Genomic DNA, 20,194 nt, shown 5'->3' on the forward strand with positions numbered 1-20,194 from the left:
TACAGAGATTATTATTATCATTAAAAATGTTTTTTTTTCTTTAGCACAATAACTGCTATTTGTCTGCTGTTTATTTGTATTAAATCTGCTTTAACACCGAGCTATGTTAAATAGTGGTTTCACAAAAAATAAATATGCAAAGTTTATTTTCAAAAACAATTTTCAAAAACCATGCCTTTTATTGTGCATAAAAACAAAACAAAAAACAGCTAACTAACAAAATGAAAAATAAAAAAACATGATTTTTTACATTTTTAAAAACTGAGATTTTAACCTTTTTATATTTAATTATAATAAAGCTGTAACAAAGGTAAACTCTCATCTCTTATTCATGATTGCTCAGACAAATGAATCCAACCACACCATAAGCTAAACCCATAATAACAAAGCACTATGTGAACACAGGGGCTGTGAATACAGAAGAAATAATATGAATGAGTCACGGATGAAATAAGAGCAAGGGCAATATAACGATTACTCTCAATTTCCACTGCTGTTCCATGAACAGGGCTTATCAATTTTTAAAAGTCCTCAGAAAAAGTGACTCACTTTCTGATCAACATACCACTCATACAATCTGCCTCAAATACAGTGTTGCCAGATTGGGCGGGCTCCCGCCCAATAGGGCTTCTTTTGAACGGGTTAGAATGGAGAAAAACGCATTGGGCGGGTAAGCAAAATTATGATCCTTATGAAATTTAAATTTCTAAGCAGCTTGTCTTTTATTTGCTTTTATTTAGTCGAGTAATTTCAAAATGTTTGAAAATCATGTGTAGTGCAGTCATAAGCACATAGCCCTTATTTGTTCAGTCTAACCAATCAGGTTGGGTCTGGGATAGTGAGATCTATCAATCAATCTACCGTTGAGATGTGATGACTCGTGAGTGTCAGGGTTTTGGCGAAATGAGACCAGATTTTGTATAGCCTATTGCAGCGATCACATTGCCAAAGTGGTCCAAGTAAATGTTGCGTGGTTAATGGGATAGTAACTCAAATCTCGCAAAGTGGATTACACATGTAGGGACAGACGACTCCAAAATATATCTATAACTCAATTCAGAGCACAGTTGGATGATTTAATAGAAATCAAACTGAATATGGGATTATAATTCTCCTATTCATCATCAGCACACCTTTAAACTGTACAGACTGTACTCTGGCATGCTCTTGACAGCTGCTGGACTCGATACATTTTGCATTATATGTTTTGCAAAATATATGTCACGAAATAGGTATGAAGTTCTGTCAGAAGTTGAGTCCTTCAAAGGTAAGCACATTATTGTTTCTGCTGTTCTTTTTTGTTCTGTCGTATTAGCAGCCTATGTACCAATGAATTGCAATTTTTTTGTGGCTGTGGTGTGTGTTTGAAGTTCACGAGTAAAACGCCGACTCACTTTGCTTTCCGATTAATTATAGTGTGCACTTTTTGCAAACAAATGTGCGTAGTGATGCATATTTTTTGAGGGTTAAGGTTATTGGTTAATTTCTTGATTGTCATTTTAAAGTGGTTTCTGTACATATTAGTCGTATTTTCTAACTGTCTTTAATGCATTTGCTATGTTTGATCCGTTTTCCTGGTGCTTTTTTATATTTTGTCATCTTGTCTTCATTTTAAGGATAAAAAAGGGTCACTGTAATCGGTGATTGACAGTGCAATACATTTCTCCCAAATATTTTGCCAATTAAAATTTGGGTTGGTTTTAGTTATAGTGGTCGGATTTTAGTAAGCCTTTGGGCCGGAAATTGTACATCCAATCTGGCAACACTGCTAAAAGATACCAAAGGGTTGAGCTAATTGCCATAAATCCAGCCCCCCCTTGCTCCTGAAATTTAAGGACCCTTCAGATCTGAAGAGCAATGCTTATAATTTATGAACTAACATAACTCCTTGATCTGGGACACATGATCACATTTGCATCTATAACATGTGGTATATTGTATTTTAATATTGTGTTTCCATAAAACTCACTGGTAATAACACTTACAATGTAAAGTTTTTGTTGATAATCTCACTAACACAACGTTGAGGTGCCTTTACAGTTTTTTTTGGAGTTTATCTAATGCACACAATACTAATTTCATTTTAAAAAAAATTAAACGTGATTTTCCGAACACTGCCAGCTAACTGCAGTGTGTAAACGTGAGGATGTTGTAAATCAAACAGGGTTAAACCGGCATCCGGTAACCTCTGGAGCAGCAGTGCTTCTTATCTCGGTGCAATAGCGTTCGTGCCCTCTATGGCCAGTCACGCTGGTAGAGGTGTGGCGCCTTTTCACGCTTTTAACAGAGACGCTACAAAACACGGAGCCATCTTGGAGGAAGACAGGCTGCTGTGAAGTTCGCAAAAACAGCAGATGTACTCTTTATAACAAACGCGTGAACTCCTATAGTGCGTCATATATATACCCGAGAGCACCCTGTGCATAAATCAACGGCTGTTTTTCAACTTCGCAAGGCCCTTTTCTCGATGACAGCCCCAGCCAGTCCGACTCCGACCGCGCTCCGCCAGAATCAACTGACGTTTCTTATGTCCCGCCTCCACGTAGGCGCGCGGCCAATGTCATCGCTCGAAAATCTGAGCGTGATGACGTTTCCGCTTCTGCGCACATGCGCAATGTCATTTTGTCCAAAGCTCCTGACTGTTCACATCGAAGATGGCGGCAGGCTTTGACCTGCTATATAAGGATTTCTGTATTAAAAGAGTGGGCAAGAAACTTTTTCTCGTTACTTCAAGTTGTGTTAGATTAGAAGTTGCCTTATCTTGTCACAATAAGTTTGAGGTAAGCGCCCAGGCAGCTGGAAATCGCCCCGCCGACTCCGGGAAAAGAGGCAATTCAACTAGCTAATGTTAACATTTTGCGAGCTCAGGCTACTGCTGCGAGTCTTGTAAATATGAACATAGTGAAAGCAGCGAGTCTTGAAGTATGTTAGAGCATTATTTCTCACATGATCATTGTTACTAGTGGAGTTGAGTTGACAAGGGCGCTTGTCAGATCCGAATTGACATTGTGACACGAGATTCCCCTTCACTCACGCTCGCTCCAACTTCGAAAAGCAACTGGAGGGAAGTAAGGGGGTGTTTGCTGTGGATGAATCAAAACTTCTTGAACTGACGTGCACACAGATGGATAACGACTAACCCGATACGGTGTTTCTTAATGCTATGGTAACTATTTTGCCCAGCCACGGCGCGAAGATCGGGACGTCCGCAGTGCAAACTTTGAACGGAGGCAATGCGATGGATCCGCACACTGGAAGCGGCACTCCAGTGTCCGGTGGCCAGTCGACATCATCATCATCATCAGACGACGCTTCGGCTTCTGTCCCGGTTGTCAATAATGGACCCGGGGTGTCGAAAGGACATGTAAACGTGACTGTCGCCCCAAGCCCAAACACAGTGATCCAGTCTTCTTACGGGAGTCCACAGTGTGCTGGACCCTCAGTTGTCAGGCCATCTATGCAAACTGCTGGAACAGGGTTAACTATTAACGGAAGTAACAATAACGCCGTTTCGGTGACTGTAGCCAATGTAGCCACCCAGCCAGCACCGGGAATAACTACTACCGCCATCCCTCTTTCGATGAACCAGACACCCGCCTCTGTGTCTGCTATTCCTGTCAAGTCCGAGTCCCCTAAAACTGTCAGCCCTGCCGGCATGACCCTCGGACCCCAGATTCAGAGCCCCGTGGTGGCCACGGGAGCTGTTTTGCAGGGAGTTGCGAGAACAGCAGCTCCAGCGACTATTGCATCCAGTCCTGCCATCAGGACTATTGCGCCACAGGTGTTAGCGCCCCGTCTACACCAGAGCAGTCCGGGCCAGGGCATCCAGAACATCCAGCTACCTCCAGGTACCCCAGTCTCATCAGTGCTCCTCTGAACTGTGTGTACAGTGACGCAGTTTATGTGTGACAGTCTGTAATGTAGGAAGTTATGAGACTTCTTATGCATTTGTGTGTTGTGTTTAATGCGTGCTAATGTAACATTTAAGTACGTATTTTATAGTAATATACGAATATTTCAATATGTTGCGACCTGCTTTTTATAGTTTTTAACTTGATGTCAACTTTTTCAATGGTAGTAAGAAAACTTGATAAACTTTATCTGGCCATTTCTTATAATGCTTACTAAGGAAGACCCCAATCTGTAGAGTTTTATATTATATGTGTTAGATATGAGTGTTATTTCATTGTATACAATTAGAAGTAAAGTTTCAAAACTTTGCTCACCGATAAAATGTTGCTATCAGTGTCATTTGGGGAAATAGTATGCACGCATGCGTTATAAAGTAAACGTACAAATACCACACGATGACATTAGTTTAGTGAAAGTAACAGGTTTTGATAGTACTTTGGGGTCCGAAGGTGGAAGTAAACCGAAGATTTGAAAAATCATGACTATTGTACTGATGTCAGATGAAAACGGGTATTCATTACAGTGAACTGAAAGATTGATATTGTAATCATGATTATTAATGTAAATTAATAGACTAAACTACATTTTTCCTAAATCTTTTTTGCCACGCAGACAAAACAAGCTAAGAAGTGTTTATGAAATAGTTTATTGCTCTTTTTTAGGGATGCAACGATATGTACATTTTGTCCTATAACGATACCCCATCATTCTTTAACATTGTAAGCCGATAACCGATATATGACAGATATACAGTATCTAAAATTTTATATAATTCCCAAAGACTGAAACAAAAAGCAAAAAGTGGACCACTGCTTTTATTTGACCACATTCACTGCAGAAGCCGAGGTAACCATTAGTTCTCTTTTTTTCCCCTGAAAATCATGTACCAAGCCTACCTTACACTAGTTAATGGTTCTTGAACCTTGAAACATTTCTTGATAAACAAATTGTAGATGTTCTTCAAGGGCAACCCAGACAAGTTTTCTTAATAGCCACATGTATCACAGGTCTCAAGACAGAAAGCATTCTGAACATAGAAACTACATACTGTACCAACATCAACAATGTTTTGCTAATATCAGTAAATGAATGATTACAACAGAAAAACAGCACTGTACTGTATTTTAACTGTGAGCAGCGTGCAGATGAAGAAGTTTAACCAGAGGAAATTATTTATGATTTATCGGCTATAATATATTGGCCTAAATTTTACGATATGGCCGATACTTTATCGTGCATCCTTACTCTTATTGCTTGTTTTACTCGTTACTAAATAAAGCATGCTTCTCTTACTAGCATGCAAAACAAAACGGAGGATCAAACTGGGAATAAAATCAGAAAGAGAGCAAAAATGTTTAACATCACACAAACAAACTTCAGTTTAATCTCCCAAAAACTCTTAAAAATCGTTCCTCCTTTAATCTTGTAAATTCAGAATTTCAAGAAGTGAACGCACATTTGAACAAAACTTTTCTGTACTGCTTACTGATTTAAACGCATCTGATTGGCCATTACATTCATGCACACAGACTTGTTGTGAATGATACTAACTTTAACTAATTTTAATATCCTCCTTTTATTTCTGATCTTCAAAATACAAATTTGTAGTACAGTAACGATGTAATTGCATTACATTACATAATGTAATTTGTGATGTCATTACATAGGCTTATCAAAACTGTATGTGTGTTCTCTGGGTATGGAACCTATGATCTTTGCGTTTACGTAATGCGAGGCAATACCAATTGAGCTACAGGAACACCTACGTACATGGCCTGTCAGCTGCGGATGTCAGCTGTGTCCTATTTGGTCTGTATCTTTATATTTTATACCCTAGTCCAACCATACCCCACTAGTAAAACCAATTAAAAGATAACTACATTTTCATTTACTGAAGGACACTTCATGACTTTCATTTTGGATATATCATCATTATTACAAAGCTGTTGTCTGGGTAGTTTTTGGTTAGTCTGACTGCTTGTCAAACTTCTTCTAGAGGCCATCTGGTCCTCCAACCCACGATTTCTGTTCAAAACACATCGGTTGGTTTAAACGGTAACTGGAGAGCAAGTGTGTAGGGTTCTCACTGTGCTGTGAAATATAGGCCACCAACTGTGCAATTTATTCCTCATTTCTCTAAACAGTGCACGCCAGCCAAACTTCAGCTAGACCTTCAGTTGCATCATGAGTAAAAGCTCATTCATAAATAACACATGACATCACGTGCATGTGTTTGTGTGTCCAGGTATGGTGTTGGTGCGTAGTGACAGCGGTCAGTTGTTGATGATTCCTCAGCAGATGTTGGCACAGATGCAGGCCCAGTCTCAGGCCAACCGGCCTGCTGCCCCCACCAGCACCACCCCTGGGCCAATCACCTCTGCGCAGGTAATGTTATCTCATTGCTCTGAACAGATTTGCCATTGCCATACATATTTAAGAAAAACTGGCCCAGAAAAGATCAGAATAAACTTTTAATATTTCATCAGATGGAGATGTCTATAGACATCTACAGTGTCTCTTATTAATGTGAATTTGTTATAATATTTTCCTGCAGGTACCTGGAACCCCACTAATGGCCCGACAGGTGACCCCTACCGCCATTATAAGGCAGGGATCCCCGACAGCCAGCAGCACGGCCACCACCACACTCCAGAGACCACCTGTACAGGTAACAACAGAGAACCGTAGAAATGTCTCATGTTGAACCACACATTCAAATTAACATTTATCTGTGCTGTTAAGCGTATTTGTGTGTTGGTTTTAATCCTCTATTTTTATACTCCACCTCTCCTCGCGTGTCAGCAGGCATCCTCTGTTGGCACGGTGCTGTCAGTGCAGGCGGGAACCGCCCAGAGGACTGTGACTGCTGCCACGGGGACCACCGTCACCCCGACAACGGTAGGAGGCTGCACTAACTTAGCAGTCACACAAATACAAGCTGGTTCACAACGGAAGACTTCAGCCTTTATCTTTATGCCTGAAATCTTTAGACTGACTTAAACATATATATATATAAGGAATGGTGGAAACTGAGATGATATATCGGATGAAAAAGTGTCGATGAAGTTAACATTTGACCTTCAGATCCAAGCTTTTCTCACAAAAAAAACAACTGCTTTCTCACAGGGTGGGAATCCCCTGAAATCCCTGTTACATGATTCAGGACTTATGCCACGTAATTGTAACCTTATATGTATGTCGTGTATGTCAGTATAGATGGAAGATTCTTCTCATGTTGTGCTAATGCAACTGTCTTATTTATTTTATTATAGGAGACGATGGAGAATGTAAAGAAATGTAGGAACTTTCTGTCCACGTTGATAAAGCTGGCCACCAGCGGTAAGCAGTCAACAGAGACTGTCGCCAACGTCAAACAGCTGGTCAAGAACCTGCTGGTGAGTTTACTTGTCCAAAGAGTTGCAAGACTATTTTCTGATTTTTAAGAATTTTGAGGTTGAAATTTATGTCTGGTGTTTCATATATTTGTATTTTTATGGTAATGTTATACAGCCGTGTAAAACAATTAAGAGATCATTTGTGACCATGGACGACAAAACCAGTCTTAAGGGTCAATTTCTCGAAATTTCGAATTTTACATCATCAGAAAGCTGAAGAAAGAAGCTTTCTATTGATATAGGGTTTGTAAGGATATGACTATCTGGCAGAACAACCACTGTTTACAAAGCTGGAATCTGAGGGTTATCACAATTTTCATGTGTCTTGTTATGCTGTCAGTCTTTCACATTGCTGTTGGATGACTTCGTCACTCTTGAGATTTGATTTATTTGATTTTGGAGACAATGGGCTGGAATGGCCACAATACATCTAGAAATGTTGAATAAATAAAAATGTGGAGTTGTCTCTTAATATGTCCATGTTTGTGTAAAAGCTGATTAAAATATTGACTTTGTTTCATTTCAAGTCTTTCTTAGTCTGCCTTAAATATGTATTCTGCTCAGAGTGAGTGGTAATGGGCAAATCAAGCTGTAAATCTACTGAAATGTCCACTTGTGTGAGCTTTTGTTGGAACTGATTGCTGTTTGTTCCCTCAGGAAGGGACAATTGAAGCCGAGGAGTTCACCAGCAGACTCTACAAAGAGCTCAACTCCTCGCCACAGCCTTACCTAGTGCCTTTCCTTAAGGTAAAACTCACTGGCAAAACATTAATGTAGCGCATTTACTGTAAAGTCTAGTTGTAACGTTATTATCAGTTAATTAAGGTATAATGACATGTTATTAAATGGATTATTATCCTAAGGGACCTAAAAGTCTACTAATTGGATATCATTTAAAGGTCACTAATTGGAAGGTAAGAACTGGGATTAAGGGCCTACATGTGGAACACGTGGATGTTGTTATTGGCATTTGCAGTCATTGTGCATCAACATCAGAAAACAAGAAAGTCTGTTTGAAGTCTGTGGATTTGGGGTTGTGACTATAATTAATATGTAAATATTGTCAAACTTTTTGTAAATCAAACTCTTCACGTTGAAATGGATGCCCTTTGGATGCCCAATCTTGCCCTTAACTTAAAACCTCTCTTTCCATGTGTTTCCTCAGAGGAGTCTTCCAGCTCTGCGACAGCTCACTCCAGACTCAACAGCCTTCATTCAGCAGAGCCAAACCCTTCAGTCACCCACTGTGGTGCTGACCAGCCCCAGCACCGCTGCTACCACAGCCCCCCGCACGCTTATCCAGACTGGCCTCAGCAACTCCAGCCACACCGCCTCTCTGGTAATCACACATCCACACGCATTCCTTACCAAAGGTTGGGATTATGAGTAAGTTATAAGTACAAGAGAGGGACGTGAGGTTCTTAGTTTTAATTTACAGTAGGTTAAATGATTACAGATGGAATTGGTTAAATATTGAGTGTAAACGGTTGTATTATGGTAATTTATGTATTTGGTTTGTGGCAAAGTCTGGGCTGTGTCATTTGAACAGCCTGACAGAATGTGGTTTGGTTACATCACAGAGCTTTTGGACAATTTTATCTTTTGGATTTTTCACAACAGTTGGGTTTTCAACATCTGCGCTGCCAGAGCACTGGTTTTATGAAGTATGTGTAACCTAATTAAAGTGATCGTTCACCCCAAAATGAAAATTCAGTCATTTACTCACCCTCTGGTCATTTCAAACCTGTATGACTCTCTTTCTTCCGCAGAACACAAAAGAGGATATTTTGAAGAAAGTTCGTAACCGTACAGTGCTGGCACCCATTCACTTCTATTGTATGCACAAAAAACCAATGCAAGTTAAACGGGTGCCAGTTAGCAACATAAAGCCAAATATCTTCTTTTGTGTTTTAAGGAAGAAAGGTCATAAAGTCATACAGGTTTGAAACTAAGAGTAAGTGAGTAAGAGTGAGTAAATGATGACAGAATTTTCATTTTGAAGTGAACTATCACTTTAAGGATTGTGCTATCTGCAGTCAATGTTTCAAATAGTAGCTTCCTTTAAAGACTCTTTAGTGAAATTCTTCAGGAGCCATCATTAATAAATTACATTAAGGGGACAGTTAACCCAAAAAGAAAGTTCTGTCATCATTAAGCTTGTTCCAAACCTGTATAAATTATACATTTTTGGGTGAACTGCACCTATAAAATTCCTTTTTTAATTTTTTTTTAATAAATTTCTTATAAATCCTATTCATTATATATACACTAAATACTGCACACAGATTAATGGACACAATAGACCTGAAATGAACAGGTCATTTTCATTCAGTGTGAAAAGAGCCTTAGGGAGTTTACACCCCCTGCTTATTTTGTACTGTAGATATCTTTCACACTTTCTAAAATAAATAGCGCTGAAACACAGCAGCGTTCAGACAACCGCCTCCAAAAAGTTACTTAAAAAATCAAAAGATCTTCACGACTGAGAGGTAATTACAGACAAAGATTTGATGAATGAAACTAAACACAATGTTGTTAATGTATTTAATAAAATGTACTTCTAGCTGGGTGTGTTTATTAAAGTGTGTTTCATTAAGGTGTTGCAGCCCTCGCAGCAGGGGACAATAGTGAAGCCCCCTCAGGTTACCCTGACAACCACTCCCATGGTAACGCTCAGGGGTCAACCTCAAAGCCACATAGTGATGGGTCAGCCTCAGGTGCAGCTTAAACAGATCCAGACAGGTGAGTCCATCCATCAATCCGGTCTGTCAGTGTCTGTGTGTAATGGTGTTATCATAACTCATGATCTCTCTCTGTCCCAGTGGCAGCAAAGCAGGGTGTGGTGAGCAGCACTAAACTGACTCATGGTTCCGTATCTGTAGCTTTAGTGCAGAGGATGAAAGCGAAGGATGCTGCAGGAGGAACTTTCAGGTCTGTGTATGTCATATGTGTTAATGTTGCCTTGTTCTATTCGTGTGAATCATGGTGGTGTTCTAATCACCTAATAGTACTCTGGGAAGTGTACTCCATAGCTATAATTTTGTATAAAACACCATCATTGTCAAAACTTTGTAATCTAAGATATGCTTGTATATATGTGTCCATATAGGGATGATGATGACATCAACGATGTGGCCTCAATGGCAGGTGTTAATCTTTCTGAAGAAAACGCACGAATCCTGGCCACCAACTCAGAACTGGTTGGCGCAGTCACACGGTCATGTAAGGACGAAGCTTTTCTCTCGGCCAGTATGCTACAGCACAAGATACTACAGATAGGTGAGGCATCTAGAAGAATTACATTTAGTTTAAACTGAATAGTTGTTCAACTGATGTTTAATCTCTAGAAGTCAACTTTCTTGCATCGATGAAACCTAATGTTGTCCTGCATATTATCAGGCAAGAGGTTTGGGGTGACTGAGCTGGGACCCGAAGTGGTGAACATAGTCTCTCATGCAACTCAACAGAGACTGCAAAACCTTCTAGAGAAAGTCTCATTGATCGCACAACAAAAGAACATGACTTACAAGGTACAGTAATGTAACTTAAAGACATAGTTTACCCTAAAATGACAATTCTGTCATCATTTACTCACCCTCTTGTCATTTCAAACATGACTTTCTTTCTTCCGCAGAACACAAAATAAGATGCTTTGCAGAATGTTGATAACCAAATTGCGCCGGCACCCATTCATTTCTATTGTCGGGACTAAAACCTATGCAAGTGAATGGGTGCCAGTTACAACATTCTTCAAAATATCTTCTTTTGTGTTCTACGGAAGAAAGTCATACAAGACTGAATTGACAAAAGGTTGAGTAAATGATGTCAGAATTTGGGTAAACTATCATTTTAAATCACCCCAAAATACAATTCTAGCATTAATTACTCATCCTCATTTAGGTCGTTCCAACATTATGCTATAATTGTACATTGTACTAACAAAAGTAGAATATTATGATGAATTCTTTATACAGGGAACACTCATCCTGATCATGTCTGTCAAGCTGCCAAAATAAGCGTTTTTTCCAGATCTACAAAAGTTTTATGTGATCATACGTGTATATTTCAATAATTCTTCTGATTGTTCAGCACTAAGCTATCACGCACTACATTCCAAGTTCCCTGAAGTCTGTTTTTTGTGTCGATTTGGACTGCCTCTGGTGACTATGATCTGTTATATGAAAAGAGCTGCAGGAATATACTTCAAAAATTATGTTTCATGGATCGGCATGAAGGGCGAGTAAACAATAACAGAATTTTCTTGCCTATATGAATTATTCCTTTTATGTGTATTTGTGTGTGCAAGGAGGACAGTCGGTACGAGCAGGTGGAGGACGTTCGCTCTCAGCTGAAGTTCTTTGAGCAGCTCGACCAGTTGGAGAAGCAGAAGAAAGAGGAACAGGAGAGAGAAATTTTAATGAAGGCAGCTAAGGTTAGTATACACACACACACAAACACGCTCAGAAAAATCTCCCGTATTGCCACTAGCAAGAAGTTGAAATGATTGATTAAGCACCAAGTTCAGTTGAACGGTCTTATCCTGAATGGATTTAGAGTTAAAACATCAATTAATAAAATCAAATACGTTTTATGCAGATTGTTTCAAAATACAAGGTCTATTCAGTTTAATATCGCGAGTGTTTTGGTGGGGTTTTTTGTGTGATTTCTAAATACAGATCTGAACCTTTGCAGTGCAAATGTCACGCACAAAAGTCTCTAGCGGAGAAGACGTTCATCAGTGAATGATGGAGAAATGCAGTCTTTGCGGATCATTTAGTTATAAATTATCCCCAGATGGAATGCTCAACAAAAGTATTCATTTGCATTCTTTGTATGGTGAAATTTAATTATCATTGAAGCTCAACAAGTGAAATATTACCCACCAATGAAACACTATCACTCATAGAAATGCTAATATAAATACCGAGGGAAGAACGCAGGCTGGCAGCAAAAACATCTTTAGACTCTCAGCATTATATTCGTAAAGCAAGGCAAAATTGTTTCATCAGTGGATTATTGCAGGTTTGCTTTAGTTCTGTATATGCATTTCCTATACATAAAGGTAGTTCAATAAACAGAAGTTTTAATATATTTTTTGTGCATAAAAAAAGTAAGTTGTGTAAAATGAATGTGGAGTATCTTAATATATGCACATACATCCTGCTAAGAGCGTCATCCACACAAACTGCACAATTCCACATTAATTTTCTTTCCTTAAAAACAAGCGGATGTGTTAGCGTGTTAAATGATCTGAGATGTAATGTGCTAAATGATCGACGGCCCTAATTTTCACATGTTCAGTTGATTCAAACAGATCAAGTCTCTTCAAGTATTTCGACTGTCGATGGTCTCTAATTGCTGTTTATGTTTTGCAGTCACGCTCGCGACAAGAGGACCCCGAGCAGCTGCGGCTGAAACAGAAGGCCAAAGAGGTTAGGCGGCGCTCTTATGAGATGTTTATCTTGTCAGAGGACCATTGTGTTTGATTAGGGATCAGAGCTGATGCGTGTGTATGTGGCTACAGATGCAGCAGCAGGAGTTGGCGCAGATTCGACAGAGGGAGGCTAACATGACGGCACTGGCGGCTATCGGACCCAGAAAGAAAAGGAAACTGGATTCTCCTTCGCTCGGGACTGACGCAGAGGTACAGAATGGCTCTCTCTCCTAAAAGTGGTTTTCCACCTTGTCTTCTTCTACCCCCTTGCCCTCTGTGAATCATTTAGCACTTGTTGAGCAGCTCAGAGATGTCATGTTGGGGTTCAAAGGTTGTAACAAATGGAAGATGTCAAATGGGGCAACCAAATCTGAGTTTTCAGAACGGTTTAAAAAATGTATTCTCACGGTTTAAAAGGGTGAAGAGAGGTTTCCATAAAAAAGAAAATCAATTTTTCACTACCTACATTACTTTATCCTTGGAGCGCAGTACCATCATATTATTCACCTTGTGTCTCACAAAGAGTCTCTTAGCAAACATCATTTTTTATTATTATTGGCCAATACCATAAATAATGACAATTTATCCTCCGATATCGATATGGCCGATAATGTATTGGGCATCCCTAATTTTACCCCCTATTTTTTTACAAACATGCATTTCAGGAGACTGTAAAAATATTGTTGGTCCATGAAAACCTTTTAGGCGACTTTCTCATTATTTTCAGGTCTCAACGTCTGTTGCCTCTTCAGAACTGTCACCATCGTATCACATTTGTTCTGTAATTTCTGTACACTTCATCTTTCCTTCATCCAGAACTTTCCAGCATCAGAACTGTCAGTCCTTCATTGACGGTTGTTAACAACTCAATGTTACTGAAAACAGTGTCAGTTACATGATATAATGTGTTTTTGTGTCTTCACAGGGATCGGGTTTGTCAGGGAGTGCGTCCGGGGGCTTAAATGCAGGAGCGTCGAGGCAGTACACTCGCCAACGCATCACGCGCGTAAACCTCAGGGATTTGCTCTTCTGTCTAGAGAACGAGAGGAGCACCAACCACTCACACTTGCTCTACCAAGCCCTCCTCAAATAACTGATAGCCCCTATCCTTCCATCTTTTCAGCCTTTAGCTCTCTGTTATTGTTATTATCATTCTCTGTCATTCCCTTTAAATCTTTCTTTATCACTCTTTGACTCTTCTCACTTCATCACTGTCTCACATACTCACACAGTGATACATTTTCCTTCGCTTTCTCGAGTTGACCTGTGCTCCTCTGTCTTTCACATTCGGTTTGTTTTATGTCTTTTAATTTGATTTTTGGATTTTATTCTTTTAATTGTGTTTAAAAAATTGCAATTATATATATAGATATATATATCATGTTTTTGTTTTTCATAGAACGTGGCTTTGTTATGTGCAAATTACGTATGTAAAAAAGAATTCACAGTGGAACTACCCATTCATTTTATATTTGTGTTTTTATAAAGATGTTTTAAGAAATAAACATGGACAAAGTTTCTATTAATATATTTGTGGTGTGGTGTTATAACAGGAAGAATACTACTACTGACGTCTGAATCCGTTTCGTTTGCATCCTTAACTGGGTTAAAATATAATTCCCGGTTTTCCCCGGTCACCACGTGTTTATTTTAGTTAACTAATCCTGTCATTGCTTTTTTTACTTTTTATTTTAAATCAAGTGTGTACAACAGGATACTTAGTCAAGCAGACATCACACTGCCCAATAAACATTGTTGTTCCATTTTTAAACCACTAGGTGGTACTGTAGACTTGTGCTCATTGCTGCTCAGTTATGTTGAGGTAAACTGCAGATGATTTAATTGAAATGGTCTCAGACCATCAAAGTTTGATTGCAGATACAATTTACACCCGCCTGAGGCATTTTATGACAACTTTGCTATTGCACATGACTGGATGTTAAGGATTTTGAGTTCTTTGATATAGAAATTAGTTTTGTCCTATAATTAATCGATACTATTGGATTAAACCCTGGCTGTAGTATGATTTATACACGCAACAACATCATCCCTTCAGGGTTTACTCGGGGAACACTTACATTGATTCATTTAGAAGATGCTTTTATCCAAAGTGACGTACAAGTAGGAGAGCATATAAACATTTTGTCAGCACGCTTAATAGTACCGTAAATTTACAAGGCCATCCTAGGAGGATTAAAGCTGGAATTAAGGAAAGGAGAGAATGAACAATAATCATTTTTATTTTTGGACAGTCATTGCTTAGTAAAATAAATGCAGAACAGATATGTTTTGAGCTGTTTTTTGAAAGTTGTAAAGGATGCTCCGGTTCGGGTGGAGGCTGGCAGTTCATTCCACCACAGGGGAGCGAGTGAGGAAAGGTTTCGCAAGCGTTTTGGTGCCTCGCTGTGATGGAACAACCAGACGTCACTCATTTTCAGACCGAATATGACGAGAGGGGATGTAGACCTGGAGCAGAGAGTTAAAGTAAAAAGGCGAATTTGCCGTTATCGTTCTGAAGGCCAGTGTCAGAGATTTAGACTCGATGCGGGCGGCAAATGGCAGCCTGTGAAGTGAAATCAGGAGGGGTGTAAAATGAGTTCTAGGCTGAATGAAAACTAGACATGCAGCTGCATTGCGGATCATTTGCAAGGGCTTGACTGCATTGGTTGGAAGGCCAGAGCCTGGACCAGCAGCTGAGAGGCATGCTCCGACAGGAACGGCCTGAGGTGAATTTCAGCTGGTCGTCGAGCATCACCCCCAGGTTCCTCGCAGACTTGTTGGGTGTTATAGTTGAGGAGTACTTGACAGTGTTGGGAAGTCAAGATGGCACCAGTTGATTTACTGCTCACAACTTTTGTTTCTTCTGGTCTGTAAGCAGCTCCTTGACCATCATGCAACCGCTAATGAAAATGAACGTTTTTTTAGTAGTACAGTAACCAAAGTTTAAGTGGAATTTGTAGAAATAAACACAGCAGCCACACATTTAACATTATCTATTCAACAGGAACCTTATAGTTGATAATTAGTTATGAAAACAATAATAATCAATATAAAACTACTTTTATTGTAACAAAACCGTGGTTAATAGCCTTCGTGCCTTAAATGGATACTTCATCCAAAAATGAAATTCTGTCTTCATTTACTCACCTTCAAGTTGTTCCAAATCTGTATACGTTTATTTATTCTGATGCAGAGAAAGATATTCGGGAGAATGCTTATAACCAGATTTTGCCCCACGTTGACTCCCATTGTAGGAAAAAATGCAATGATAGTCAAAAGTGCCCCAGAACTTGCTGTCCTACATTCTTCTAAATGTCTTCTTTTGTGTTCAACAGAAAATAAAATATAAAGTAGTTTTTCCTTCAATGGGAGTCAATGGGGGGCAAGATCTGTTTGGTTATAAGCGTCTTTCTCAGTGTTCATCTGAACAAAGATATTTATACAGATTTGGAACAACTCGAAGGTGAGTATCTGATGACGGAATTTTCATTTATGCCTAAAGTATTCCTTTAAAGACCTACAGGTAATCTATCTGATATGAGACAAACTAGTTAACACGCGAAGCATTTCTCTGTGCTACCCTTTAGAAAGCTCGCTTTATCGTGTAGCTTAACTGAATCATAACAAAATTGACTACAATGAATGATGTTAGTCCATCCCACAGTGCAGAGTCAGTCTCTCATGCCCTTTGAATGCGGGCACAATCCTGTGCAATTCCTTTTCTCGCTGCAAGGGCCACTGTTCCTCTAGAGCTAAGCCCACATAAGCGCCCTCTCAAGAGGCGGACTGTGATGGCCGAGGCTGCCTGGTTGCCTAGCTACATCTCACAGACTGCTCTGTGTAAACAGCGTGGCTGGTGGAGGGAGAAAATCACACAGGCTTTGGATTTGATTGGGTGGAGTAACCCAAGCATTATCCGTGAATTTGTTATGAGGCGCAGATATTACTGTGACAAAGACCCCGTGCTACGACATTTTATCTGACATTTGATTGCTCCACCGGACACGCCTACCAAGTCCCTGTGAAATCAAAACTGAAGTTTTTTTCTTTTGAGCATAGACGGTTTCATCTTGACAACATAAACAAATATCATTCTATAAAATTGTATAAAGTATATATTGTATTGTATTGTAAATATTATATAAAAGCGAATGCTCACCCAGGTCAGCCAAACACCACACCCTCACAAATCTACCTCAGTTCGTGGTACGATTTGACTAAGACCGTCCAAATGTAAGTGAGCATACCTGTCAGTGCAATTGCTTTGGAACCTGATGTTCCAAATATGGTTAGAGGCGTTACATTTCTGTCACACGCTTGGAGTATTCAACCAATCACCACACACTAGTAAACTGGCCAATCAAAGCACACCTCGCTTTTTAGAGCGATGAGCTTTGTAAAAAATCTGCGCATTTCAGAGAGTCGGGACAAAGAGGAGAAACAAACATGCACGGTATGTGGAAAATATAGCGTTTTTTAACCTTGTTTATAAAAATGAACAAACAAAATTCGACAAATCATTAATTTGATACAATGTTTGTACGCGTCTGATGAAACGGTCTATAAATATGTTAACCTTAAAGATATTTAATTTGGTATGCACATCGAAAAAGTTTACATTTCACATTAAAAAACTCACACGTGCGCTCAAAAAACTGCAACGTTTAAGAAATGCTGTTTTGAAAAGGGGAGGGGCTACTCGACATGTCGTGTGCTATATTATAAGATCAGTTGAAATTACGTTTAACATCAAATTAATGATGCATGTTCCAAGCTACTGTAGTGGGCGTTCAAAATATGTGATGTTATCAATCCAGAGTATCGACCCAGAAGCTAATTCATGAATTGAAGGTTCAATTTGACATTGTGTTTGGTGTAAATCTTCCTAAACGGTAACGGCAAAAACAAACACGCATGCGCACTTTTGTGGCCCAAACTTAACTTCCGGAAGGCTACACATCTGCCAAGAAAAGATTAGTCCTGAAGACAAGCAAAAGCTTACAAGCAAAAAGCTAATTACATTAGCTAGTAAGTTAAAGTCTAGCCAGTATTATTTTGGGTTAACAGAAAAACAGTTACTTGGCTAAACTCAAATGTGACAAGACAAATTTAAGAAATAGTTTATTTAATAAAATTAACATACAATAAAATTCAACAAATTGTTCATTTAAAACAATTGATTAACAAAATAATTATTTTAATGAATAGCCTACTAATATAAATGATGTTAAAATAAAAGCCACTAGCCAGACAGATTAACAAACACCAGAAGTTAACTTCGAGCCAGGCATGTGCATTCAGTGAAACCATAAAAGTGTAGTTACCATGTTGTCTAACCATTTACCCACAGCTGTGGTTATAGTGAGAAAGTCAATTTACTACAAGTAAAACCAAAAATACTTCAGTAGTTAAACCATGACTATTCCTAATGGTTACGATAGTGTGGGTCCGTGATGTAAGATTGCTTGTGTCAGCAGCTTGTATTGGAATCACTGGGAGACGCGCTCAGAGCGATTATGTTTCATTCTCTTTGTGCATGTATTCATTTGAGCTGCGTCAACTCCAATTTAGGAGAGCCTTCTCAACAGCTGCTCTCTCCCATCCCTGTTTGCCTTCACCTTCACCTGTGTTTGTTCTAATACAGCACACTCAGCCTGTTTTAGTGAAAAGTGATGATAAATGGACACTCTCGCCATTACTTTTAATACAAAACGAAACCTAAGATTAATGCCAATGACGTGAATAATAGCTCAATAAGATAAACGCATGTGTTTCATCCAAAGTATCTGTGTATTGTTTTTGCTTGTCTGTGCTAGAGCTGTGAGCAGGAAGGTGTTGCTTGTGTCCCTGAAGTTGGTAGAACATTGCAAGCTAGCAGTGCAAACATCATGAGTTTGATTTCCAGGGAATACACATATACATCATGTCATCATGTAAAGTGTAATTCATGCAGTTGACTTTAAATAACTGTGAGCGATAGTAATGGTGATGTTTGCCTTTGCAAATGCCACGAAATATTACAGTGGCAATCTATCATTAACACACTGTTATTGTTGCAGTTTTTAGTGCTTTGTTTAAAATACTGTTTGGAGGAATTTGCGAATGCTTGCATTCAAAAAAAGCCCTCCAGACTAACACATCTTCCAATATTGTTATCAGCTGAAATCTTAAGAGTTGCCCCTATTTTGGGGGTCCCTAAACACAAATGACTATGACTATGTTGAATTGTGCAAATGTACTGTTGTGCCGCACATGTTAATACAGCAAAAAGTTCAAAATAAAGATTAAGCAGCGCAATAATTTGTATTTTGAATTTGTTATACAAATGCGAAAGAGGAATCCAATCCATAATATTTAGCCTCTCAGCATGAATGTTTAACATACCACCTACTATGCTGTAGTTAGGCAATGACCCAAAAGAGAAGATATTACATACATTTACCGGACTGGGGATGATTCCGATGGTGAGTGGGTGTGAGTCAACATCCCTGCACTTTCATCAAGATTCTGACGCCTGTGGCTTTTCACCACAGATCTTAACTGATTTAATCCAGTACACTGCTGTGCCTTTGAAAGAACCAATGGAGCAGCACGTTCTGGCTTGTATGCCTGTTTATATTCTGTGAATGTGATATGGTCCCGATTTGCCATACGCATGTCGGTGTTAGTTTTGTTTTCCTGTTCTTAGTTCATTAACAATATTAATGAAGAGACAGCGCGGCCAAAGATTTCTCTCATCTTTCAAATCCTGCAGTCTCAGCAAGAGCCAAATTATTTATCACAGCCAAACGTTTAGGGCTAAATGTTGAATAAATCATATTCAATGTGCACCCGTACACCCAGACTCAGCAGAATACATACGTTTGTAAGGCAATTCCTACACAAACTTTTCAGGCAGAGTTTGAACCACATGCTGTTGCTGCAATACAATGTATCAATCAATGCAACCAAACAGCCTCCGTCAACAATTTTCTTCGGAGCAGTGATTTCTCTATTCTGTTTTAAAGTCTTAGACAATAATTCAGTTTGAATTCATAAAGACATTTCAAAATATGTTGACTTGAGCTTTATCATTTAGACATGGGTCGAAACAACAATCTTGTAGCTGAAAACTTTAAAACGCCCCTTTACTGTTTTTATCCGCCATCCAAGCATTGACCTGAAAGGTTCTGTCATTAATAATTTGCTCAAAAAAAACATTGTGGCTTTCCACTGTTATTCTGGTCCTATTTAATGGAGCCCACTGTTGCCACATAAAAAGGGGCCATTAACAGAGATGCAACATTCACAAACAAGCAAAAAAACAAGCATGTGCACAGACAAGTAATCATTATCCACACGCAAAGTTTCTGCTGAATTTAAACCTCAAAAAGAGCAAATACTGTGTGGATGGTGATTTCAGGACACATGGGCAACCTCAAACAAGCACCTGCTCTATGTTTCTGCCTGTAAT

General features: G+C 39.2%; 1 protein-coding gene across 2 annotated transcripts; it reads left to right on the top strand.

The window, feature by feature from the left end:
• Nucleotides 1-291: 291 nt before the first annotated feature.
• taf4a (TAF4A RNA polymerase II, TATA box binding protein (TBP)-associated factor) lies at nucleotides 292-14,267 on the top strand. 2 transcript variants are annotated; one of them, XM_056735170.1, is made up of 15 exons: nucleotides 292-3,848; nucleotides 6,158-6,297; nucleotides 6,467-6,580; nucleotides 6,715-6,810; nucleotides 7,185-7,307; nucleotides 7,965-8,054; nucleotides 8,473-8,646; nucleotides 9,905-10,049; nucleotides 10,130-10,238; nucleotides 10,417-10,586; nucleotides 10,707-10,837; nucleotides 11,614-11,739; nucleotides 12,683-12,739; nucleotides 12,832-12,951; nucleotides 13,667-14,267. In XM_056735170.1, exons 1-15 carry the CDS (start codon nucleotides 3,164-3,166, stop codon nucleotides 13,832-13,834), a joined length of 2,448 nt encoding a protein of 815 aa, XP_056591148.1. In that variant the 5' UTR covers nucleotides 292-3,163; the 3' UTR covers nucleotides 13,835-14,267. The 2 variants fall into 2 exon arrangements, with proteins under 2 accessions (XP_056591148.1, XP_056591149.1); XM_056735171.1 differs by having other exon boundaries at nucleotides 293-3,848; nucleotides 6,718-6,810.
• The last annotated feature ends 5,927 nt before the right edge of the window (nucleotides 14,268-20,194 follow it).

The sequence above is a fragment of the Triplophysa dalaica genome, chromosome 21 (genome assembly GCF_015846415.1).
Source record: "Triplophysa dalaica isolate WHDGS20190420 chromosome 21, ASM1584641v1, whole genome shotgun sequence".
Taxonomy (NCBI): domain Eukaryota; kingdom Metazoa; phylum Chordata; class Actinopteri; order Cypriniformes; family Nemacheilidae; genus Triplophysa; species Triplophysa dalaica.